The sequence below is a fragment of the Morone saxatilis genome, unplaced genomic scaffold (genome assembly GCF_004916995.1).
Source record: "Morone saxatilis isolate NCDOM2014 unplaced genomic scaffold, NCSU_SB_2.0 Contig18, whole genome shotgun sequence".
Classification (NCBI taxonomy): domain Eukaryota; kingdom Metazoa; phylum Chordata; class Actinopteri; family Moronidae; genus Morone; species Morone saxatilis.
The window spans coordinates 23145497-23155627 of NW_023339740.1; the positions used below are offsets into that span (position 1 = coordinate 23145497).

The 10131-nt window shown below is 40.3% G+C and overlaps 3 protein-coding genes across 3 annotated transcripts in view; 2 read left to right on the forward strand and 1 right to left on the reverse strand.

The window, feature by feature from the left end:
• Positions 1–1229: 1229 nt before the first annotated feature.
• LOC118328532 (olfactory receptor class A-like protein 1) lies at positions 1230–2195 on the reverse strand. Its single transcript, XM_035662295.1, has one exon. The coding sequence runs from the start codon at positions 2193–2195 to the stop codon at positions 1230–1232; it is 966 nt and encodes a 321-aa protein (XP_035518188.1).
• A 4389-nt stretch (positions 2196–6584) lies between these two features.
• On the forward strand, positions 6585–7550 carry LOC118328646 (olfactory receptor class A-like protein 1). The gene has a single exon (XM_035662490.1). It carries the CDS (start codon positions 6585–6587, stop codon positions 7548–7550), a length of 966 nt encoding a protein of 321 aa, XP_035518383.1.
• Positions 7551–8866: 1316 nt separating this feature from the next.
• Positions 8867–10131, forward strand: part of phtf1 (putative homeodomain transcription factor 1) — a 10311-nt gene continuing 9046 nt past the window's right edge. The window contains exons 1-2 of the mRNA XM_035661697.1: positions 8867–9182; positions 9427–9546. Of these exons, the coding sequence (XP_035517590.1) occupies positions 9517–9546 (30 nt within the window). The 5' untranslated portion in view covers positions 8867–9182; positions 9427–9516. The remainder of the gene's footprint in view (positions 9183–9426; positions 9547–10131) is intronic.

Genomic DNA, 10131 nt, shown 5'->3' on the forward strand with positions numbered 1-10131 from the left:
TCAGATTTCAGTGGTTTGAAGAATAAGACGCATTGGAATTTGTCATCTGGAGAGAAGCTTTCAAAAAGAAATCTACTCACATTATGGAGGGTTTTATTGGTTGAAACTTTAACAATAAAAAGTGATTATTGCTCTTTGACAAAAGATCAACTGTATTGTATATCCTTTGATGTCAACCTGGTGTTGAATGCCACAGTTCTGCACAAGCACAGAAAGAGGACTTCTCCTCCTCCGCACCTGCATTGCGACAGCAGTTGAAAAGTGCTGCACTGATTGCACTTTAGAGTTATAGCAGCATCACAGAGCACTGGCAGCCCCACTTTATGTCTTTTGGACTGTCACTCACAGAGGTCGTTATGTCCTCACCCTGTCTTTCTGTCCTTGCTTCTCCCAAGACATGGCAATTACATAATGACTCCTAAATTCCCACATTGCCACATCCACAGCAAACTCTTCAGGGCGTGTGCCAAGTCGTAGCTTTGAGTCCTTACAGTCTGCTCTTCTTACAACTGCACCCGAAGAACTAAGACGTACATTGTGAGGATTGTATTGAGTAATTCAGTATTAGAGTAATGAACATCTTTTTCATCTTTTCTTTTTTTCCCCTAAAGAATATAGTTTTTCCATCAGGTATTTAACCAGTTCTCTGTGGGACAATTAACCTGCCTCATTAGCACAGGACATTTCCCAGATTCTATTCAAAGCTTTAATTATAGTTAAATGGGCAGCTGGAAGTCATTTGACAGCTACTGAGTCACCCGGCTATAATTCTTCCATCCAATTAAGATAGAGACAGCATAATGAATAAACAAACAAAGCAACATAGTGCCAGATCAGCAGAGATTCGTAGAGAACTGTACCGAGTAACAAGGTCATTATGACAGTTTTCTTCCTTAATTATAGCCAGAGAGTCTATAGGGTCCCCTTACCCTCATGTACAGCATCTCATCCTGAGCTACAGGTGATAAAACCCTCATGACTTATATCTGAAAAGTCCCCAAAAAATATTTCAATAAACATTAGAAAAAACATAATTATTATGAATTCACAACCACTCAAACCACTACAGAAGAAAGACGAGTCTCTCCTTCAGTTCCCATTGCACAACACAATTTACCACATCTATGAAAATATGGACTGACCACACATGACCCAGACTTTTCAGTCCACATCATCTTGGCTTCCTGTGCTGCTCTGTGAGTATCAGTATAATTCCCCCGCAGCAGGCCTCACATTGTAGAAAGACTTGTTGCTTTCTCCTGAATAGGCTTCTCCTGCACTGCACACCTCAGCCTTTCTTTCACCTTCCTGTTAGATGCAATGATGACCACTGGGCTTAGCGCTGCATAGAGTGAGGAGAAGAATATACGCAGGTCAGAGATCAGCGAGGAGCTCATAGTCTTCTTCACAGTGAGAGTGTACACCCAAAGCCCATTATCTACCCCATAGAGGACCACATATAAGGTCACAAGTGCTACCACAGCTTTGGCAGCTCGTTGCTCGGCCCCACTACTCCCCCCACCGCCGCCACTACTGCTGCGGAGCCCCTTCACATGCTGGCTGTGCTTGTAAAGGAAGACCAAGATGATCAGGCTGGCTAGAGTCATGAGGGCCATGGGCACCACGTCTCTCCCCACCTGAGCTGCCCCGTTTGCTTCTTTGGACAACTTTGAAGGAAAGTTAACATAGCAGAATTGTACATTGATGCCATGGTTTATTAGGCTGGAGTCATTCTGGGTGCCAAAGGAGAAGAGTATGGCTGATGAGCTCATGCAGGTGTTGAGGAGCCAGAGGAAGAGGAACACAAAGCCCAAATACTGGGCTACCAAGGTGCGTGCAGAGGCCCAGCGTGATCCGGGAGGGGCAATGCTCAGGCACTGGTAGGCACTCAGGACGAAGGTGAGCCAGATTGAGAGGGAACGGGATGTTCTGTAGATAAAGATCACAGCCTTACAGCCTACGTCTCCAAAGATGCTGGCGAGGCGGAAGGAGGCTAGGGTCTCCAGCAGACAGCGAACACCCACCACCATCAGGTTGGCGCAGGCCAGGTGCAAGACAATGGCATCAGCTGGCAGGAGCCGGTTCTCCTGGTACAGCAAGAGGAGGAAGGCCAGGATGACAGCAGCATTACCCGGGACTCCCACAACAGTGAGGGACACGTAGAGCATCCCACGGACAAACTCCACTGACGGCATTCCTGCGGGGATAGAGTACAAAGCAACCTTACCAATTAAAAAAATAACAGCCATTGTTTGTAACGTCTTTCTGAATGTTGATTAATACGTAGCCTTCAAAGTGAAGCGTAAACCTCTACCTGAGAATAACTCGAAGCTAAGGAGGTCTTAAGTGGACCTTGTCCCTGATCCCTCTCTCCTAAAGTAGTCAGGTTGTTTGTGTTCTTATACTTGCAAACAGGTAGCGGTGGTTGGATCTGTTTTTCATGGTCGATTGACTTCTCTTCCCTCAGCCTCCAATTACTTGAGATCAATTCAGATGACTGCTTCTGTCCCCTCACTGGATTTCAGACTGACAGGATAACACTGTGCACTGTGTTTGGATTCATTTGCAGGGTGCAAAGGGGACAACCAGTGGACAGAGAAAATGGTGTTAATGAAGAGATAATATCTATTAGCGTCATGTTTATACTCAAAAAAGATTAAAACGATTTCTCAGTGTCACTGTTTTACTGAGTGGAGACTACTGAATACTTTTTCTAATTACTGATCCTATATTTAGATTTCCTTTTAAGACCCTTCACTTTACTTTTTGTATTTTTAATCTGTGCAATCAATTTTAAAAGCTGCTACCTATTAAAGAGGCCTTTCTTGTGTTGGTTAGTCAAATACAAACACCACAGTGTCCTCCAGTGGAGAAAGTTGAAACAAAGTAAAAGCCAGAGGACGTTCCACTCATGATAGATTACCCACAGTTTCATTCGTGACATAGCATCCAATTTATGATTGTATAATTCATCCGAAGCAATAAAAGTTCTAAAAATTGAATTAAACCTAAACTGCGAGGATCTTGTAAGGGCAAATCAGTGCGGGTGGGCTGCATGATTTAACTGCAACATGTCCCACAGCAGGGACTAGATAATGAATATTAAACCCAAGTACACGATGAAACATGTCCTCCCCTGAAAGAGAAAATACTACACTATGACCATAAATGAGATGAGTTACGTGTAAAATAACCTCATTGCATTATTATTGTGAACATTATTTTAGAGGTTTTCAGGTATTGATAGTGCTGAGTTGGTGTTTTAAGGGACTTTCATTAAGGGGCTAGTCAAATCATTGTAATTACTAGTTACTTTACAAATGAGGATTTTACATATAAAACATAATCATTCTATAAGATAGTTTATACCAAATATTATACAAAGCATTTAGAATTAGCTTCACCTTAACTAACTGCAACAATGAAAGGATACTAAGACATTAGGAACAATAATCTAATTATATGATATATACAGTAATAGTGTAACACTCACAGGAGCCATTTTTCTCCACTGAGTACTTTTGCGTTCATTTTGCTAATATTACTTACATACTTTCACTTAAATAACATTTTTAATGCAGGACTTGCATGTAGTGGAGTAATTTAACAGTGTGATATTGCTACTTAGACTTAAGGGTCCAACTTCTTTCTCCACCACTGTACTTCACATTTAACTTTATTGTCCTCAAAGTGAAATTTGTCCTAGTCAGGTGAAACATAGATCACACACAGACTCTAAGGTACATGTAACACAAGAAAACATATGATATGAACAAAAAATTAGAAAACAGAGAGAAAACTGCAGACAGACCTGAACTGATGAATAATCTCTGTGGATTTAATGTGATAGGCAAAGGCACTCTGACTGTGGAATGAAATTACATTAAAGCTCAATTTGTGTTTTCGACTGAGCATTATGCATGATTGAGTTATTTTACTTGTATGTTAGAAAGATATTAGAAAGGACAGAACGTGTGTATACTGTAGATATAGAGTCAAATAAAATATAAGGTCACAGGAGGTCAATATTGCTCCCCTCCCCTTAAATGCAAATAGAGTCTAAGGCCCATCAATATCAGTCAGGAGAATGCTAAGCCAAAAGCCTCTTAAACCACATTTTTGCTGTGGGACAGATTATCTTGAACAGTGTGGGGTGCGCTGAATATTCCCTCTTCACCAACCAAAGCTGTTGCCCTCACCAGCATGCTTAAAGGTGTAAAAGGTTCAAAAAAAGTTACATATCTCTGAAACTAACCTCAGTTGTATAAAAACAAAGAACTCAAACACTTGAGAGGTGACCTGATTTAATCACATAATGATGCTTAATAGATGCTAAACATAAACCATGTTGTATTAAACAGCAATGTATTTTAAACAATTATATCTACAGTATGTCTTTTAATATACATGCAAAACCATCAACTGATACTGTTTTATCCATAAAGCAATTCCTTAATAAGAAAACAATATGATGTGTCACATACAGTATATTATTGCATGTACAGAAAAAAACATTTGGATTTAAAACACTGGGCAATATGTACATATATATATGAAAGCTTCCTCTCTATGGATATTATTGTAAAGCAATTAGTTGATGTAAAAATTAGACTGAATTAGTGTAATGGGGAAAACTATTTACATCATCCATAAACAAAAAGAAATCACATCCATTGTCAGGGGGGAAACAAGCCTGGATTTTTAAACTTGTAATGCAGCGTACTGTACATGATGCAGTCCCCCTGAGAAGGACATGCTTGAACTTGCCATTTTAATTAGCTCTCTGAACATGTAAACGTGTGAAAAAACACACAGGGAAATAACACATCTGATGGTGCTTTATTCTAAAGGCCACTCCCGGGAGAAAACACGCTTCTCAAACAGTTTCAGCTCACAGATCCAGTCTGAATTTTGCAACTGAGAAAACAGTCACATAGAATGGAGCGTTTTTAATGTAAGACGCATTTGCCATTCAAAGCTTATGTGGATACTGCGGTAAAGTGAATAAACAACTTCTGTTGTAGCATGTCAGTGCAGAGAGTTAAGAACATAAATGAATAATGGCTGATTGTCCCCATGCCCCCAATTAGTACAAATACGCATTGTTATACGGCTAATTGTCTCGCTCCTCTGTGTTTTTTAACATGCTCCCAGGACATGAAGGAGGAAAAGAACGCGAGGTGAAGCACCAGCTGTGCATGTAAAAGCCTCTTGATGGCTCATTCAAAGCATCATCAGGCTGCTTATGCATCAACAATAAATGCACACTGTTGTCTCTGCAGGGATTGTTTGACTCTGTTTTTTTTAACTCCACAGGGAAATAGCATTACATTATTTCAGAAGACTGACATGCAGTCTTTCTGTCTATAGAAATTGACAACTGTGGGATTTAAGTACAGGAGAATGTGACTCAAGTTTAGAGTTCACATAAGATTTCACATATGTTATTCAAATAACCTCAGGCAGTTCAATTACTTTTTATGATGATGAACAATTCCCCAACATTAAAACCTAAAACTAATCTGGAATACCATGTTGATGTTCAGCCTGGAGCACTTTCATTCATATTAAAAAAGGAGGGTGATTTACAGACTCATGCCACATTTCTTTAAAGTTTGATATCGTGCTTGTGGTTCTGTAACTGTCTCCAAAACCTGAAAATGTTCTCCAGCAGCACTGGAATTCAAAATAAATAACACAATTTTTAGGATGTCACATTAAAAGTTATAGGATAGATTCACAAGAAAAACAAGTCCAAATTAAAGCGACACTCACACTCTCATATAAACGCTGAAACCGGTTTTGCTTGCTGTAATCATCCCTCCTGTTCATACTCGCCACTAGCAGTAGTACTGGTTAACATGTTTCCAGTAGACGAGAGGAAGGACATAATCCACAGTCTCTGTTCTGTGGAAAATTATAATTTCCAAAGTTTATCTGAAATGAATGTGACGCTTCCGCAGTCTGAGTTAGACAAATGAGGCTATCTTCTAGACTTTTAGTACTAAATTCCCTCTTTGTGTTACTATCTCTCGGCTGCAGCACAGCAAGGAAACACAAAGAGGTTAAAAAAGACTGAGCCTCATTTAACTTCACGTGAACGAGAGCTTGTCCTCCATCACTTCCATTATAAGAATGGCAGGAAGGGATCTCACAGCCAGTATGATCAGGATGAATGATTACAGCAGGCAAAAAGTGTTCAAATGGGCACCTGACTATTGTTTTAAGACGTACTTGAAGCATTGTGTGTATCTTTCAGTGGTACTATATTCCCTTTGCAGTGTTTGCCCTCCGAGACCATCTGAGTCAGATTTAGTTTGTGGTTTTAATTTGCCAAACTGTGGGTTGAACACAATGTTGGCAAATGATCTCAAGGGGCATCGAAGGCTATAAATTGTAATTACACAGGCTATTAAGCTTTACTACTTTTAATCTGCAACTTCAGGTGAGCATTATTTTCACTGAAAGAAACAGATGACACAATTATATTCAGGCTGTATTATGTTTCTATCATGCTTGATGAGGGTGTTTCTTGTATGCAGTGTATTCATAACAGATTTGATTCTCTGTCTGCTTTTCAAATCATGCCGGGTGCAGGCCTTGGTGTCATGGATCTGTGTGTGACCATCAAAGGGGTCTCCTTCCTCTTGCAAACAGGTATGGGCATCTTGGGGAACACCGTGGTGCTGCTGGCGTACGCCCACATGATTTTCACCGAACCCAAGCTGCTTCCTGTAGACATGATCCTGTGTCATCTGGCCTTTGCCAACCTGATGCTCCTGCTGACCCGCTGCGTCCCCCAGACTATGACTGTGTTTGGGCTGAGGGACCTGCTGAATGATCCCGGGTGTAAGGTGGTGATCTACGCCTACCGGATCGGCCGGGCTTTATCAGTCTGCATAACCTGCATGCTCAGTGTGTTTCAGGCAGTGACCATCGCCCCCGCGGGCCCCCGTTTGTCCAGGTTGAAGCCTGCACTTCCCTCCCTGGTCCTCCCCACCTTTGCAGGACTGTGGCTTCTCAATATGGCCATATGCATCGCAGCCCCTTTCTTCTCCATGGCTCCACGAAATGGCACCACCCCTGCCTTTACACTCAATCTGGGCTTCTGTCATGTGGACTTCAGAGACAACCTGTCCTACGTGATCAATGGGGTGGCTGTCTCTGGGAGGGATTTTGCCTTCGTCGCTCTGATGTTGGGCTCGAGCGGTTACATTCTGCTGCTCCTCCACCGCCACAGTCGCCAGGTGAGGGGGATCCGTCGCTCTCAGGGTGGCGGGGCAGAAACCAGGGCCGCCAAAACAGTTGTCACATTGGTGGTTCTGTACGTGGTCTTCTTCGGGATTGATAACGTGATCTGGATCTACATGCTGACGGTTGCGAAGGTGTCGCCAGTGGTGGCTGATATGAGGGTGTTCTTCTCCTCCTGCTACGCCTCGCTCAGCCCCTACTTTATCATTTCCTCCAACAAGAAGGTCAAGGCGAAGATCGTGTGTGCAGCTGAGCAAGACCAACCGCCAGCAGACAATCAGGAGTCGAGTGACAAATGACTCCGTCTCTATCTTGACAGGCTGTCGACTATCCTGCAAGACAGCAGGAGTTGTACTCTCAGACCTTATCATTTTGAACAATGGTGCACAGATAACTGTCATTTAGCTAAACAATGGACCTTCTAGAAAGTAGTTCTAGTCAGTAGAGTCTTACTATAGTGTTCTAGGGTTTCCTCTTTCATGTATATTTCCATCAAAATCATAAATGAATACCTGTACCTGCCATTTAGCTTGTGGTCATTATGTATGCCAGGAAATGAAACACATAATCTGCATTAATGATTGAAACAATTTGTCAATCAGTAAATTAATCTGCATTCATTTTGAGAGAGCCTCTTTTCAGATTCCTAATTTTGTTTTTGCTGATTTTCTTGGTATTTTGTGGTCATAAACTTAAATTAATAAATAAATAAAAATAAAATAAATTATCTTTCTTTTTTTGGACTGTTGGTCTTACAAAAGACATTTCAATACAACTATAGCCACCACAAAGGACACCAAGGTCATGTCTTCAATATTTTTTCAGGGACTTTGGAGGTTTTATTTTACTGAGGAGTTATTTATTTATTTAAAGTTATTTAAATCTAGTTTTTTTGCGTGTGTCAAAAACCATGAATTGGGGTGTTAGAGGTCAGAAATATACATTGAAATAATGAGATTTGGAATTTATCCACCAGAATTATATTCCTGGCATTGTGGGAAAGGCTTTTAAACAGTATTCAAGCAATTATGTGGGGAGCTAACCAGATATATATGTTTAAAAAATGTTTCATTAATATTGAAACCGTGGGGAAAGTATTCATTTGTGGTGGCTAATCATAGATTTTGGGGGTTGTAGTATTTCTAAAATCTTGGCTATAGTCCTGAATTCGAAGATGTCATATTGGGCTTTAAATTAACAATTTATTGAGTAATCAGTCACAATAATCAATAATGAAAATAATTATTTGCATCCTTATTAATTAGCCTTACATCATCACTAATCTACTTCGCTCTCTCTTGCTGAGCTCTGATTGGCTGAAGTGTTAGGAATAACTTCAGGAAAAAGTCTATGGGAATTTTTTTGTCCGTACATTTGCCTCTCAGGCATCACTGTACCTCTACTAGTGCGGAAAGCTTAATCGGTAACATGTTTATGTTACAATGTAGAGCGCAAATTGTTGATTTAAGAATCAAAGCGATTGTAGCTGTTAATTATCTGTCAATCTTACTGACGGAACAGGAGTCTGGACTTTGCCTGTGGCGGCGCAAACTCCGCCTGACAGACTGCGTTTAGGGAAGAAAAATCCCACATTTAGCACAACAAATCCCGGAAAAGGGAAGCGGAAGACTGAGCCAAATAATGAACAAGAGTGAAGTTAGCAAAGTACACAACACCTGAAATAAACCTGTGTGTGCAGACATACAGGTATGCGGGGATTAGTTTATAAACATAAACCTTTTACAAGTCTTTATTCGCGTCGAAAAAGTGGCCGTTGACGAGTTAGCTAACGTGTTAACAGCTCAGTGTTGACATCAAGATGCTGCAACGCCCCTGAAACTGATGACAAAGTATTTTAATAAGCAGTTTGTGATGATTACTAAAGGTATTTTCCAGTTCGTGCCAAAGCAACCTGCGCTGTTTAATCTCAGGTGAGTTACCTTTGGCTTTTCTCGCCAACTGCCAGCCGTTGATAGCCAACGTTTAACCGTTGAGCCGTTTAACCGTTAACGGACGGTTGCTTCATAACGATAACATCCGTCTTTTAACAGTGTGTATTAAAGTTAAAACGCTAACTTTACATTTAGTTTTTTTTTTTTTTGTTAACGTTAATACTTTGTTCGCCGCTGTGTTGGTTTTTATACCCGGTTCGGTGTCTCTTCATGTTTATTTTAGTGAACAAATCTGGATTTCTGCCCAGTCCTCTCTGTTTCCTGAGCTCTTTGTGAAATGACCTGACTTCACTGGTTCCAGCATCTGAGGACAATGGCCAGAATAGCCTGGTATCAAGAGAAGGTGAGACAAATACATGTTGTTTGTTAAATAGGCTGTCCTATTTTTAAGATAAGCTTATGTTTATGTTGTCCAACAGCAAAAAATAAGAGAGATTGGGACAGAAAGGAGCTAAACATTTATGTATTGTGGATGTGTGAATTGGGGGGATTGATGTATTCCAGATGATGTGTGGGGATTAAGATTAAGTTTAATTAAAAGATTAGGGCTGTACACTTTATTTAAATATTTAAATCGCAATTTTTCTTTGATAAAAGGTCAAATATGTGACAGAACAGCATTATAATGAGATGCTATGTCTTATAAAATGTTCAGATGTAAGAAAGTATGTTTGTTTGTTTGGTACAGACTCCAACAAATGTCACATCATTATGATTTTAATCTTTTATATAACATTATATATATATATAATAGTGATGCAAAGATGCTAATTCCCACTGACGCTGAATAATATCACCAACACTGAGATATATTAATTTATTTCCTCCGTGGACGCTGCTCATTAATCAACCAAAAACCTAATTTTAGGCAATACATGTCACCTTTTCCTTCCTAATTCTTCTTTGACTTTCCTGGTTTGGTGTGAAT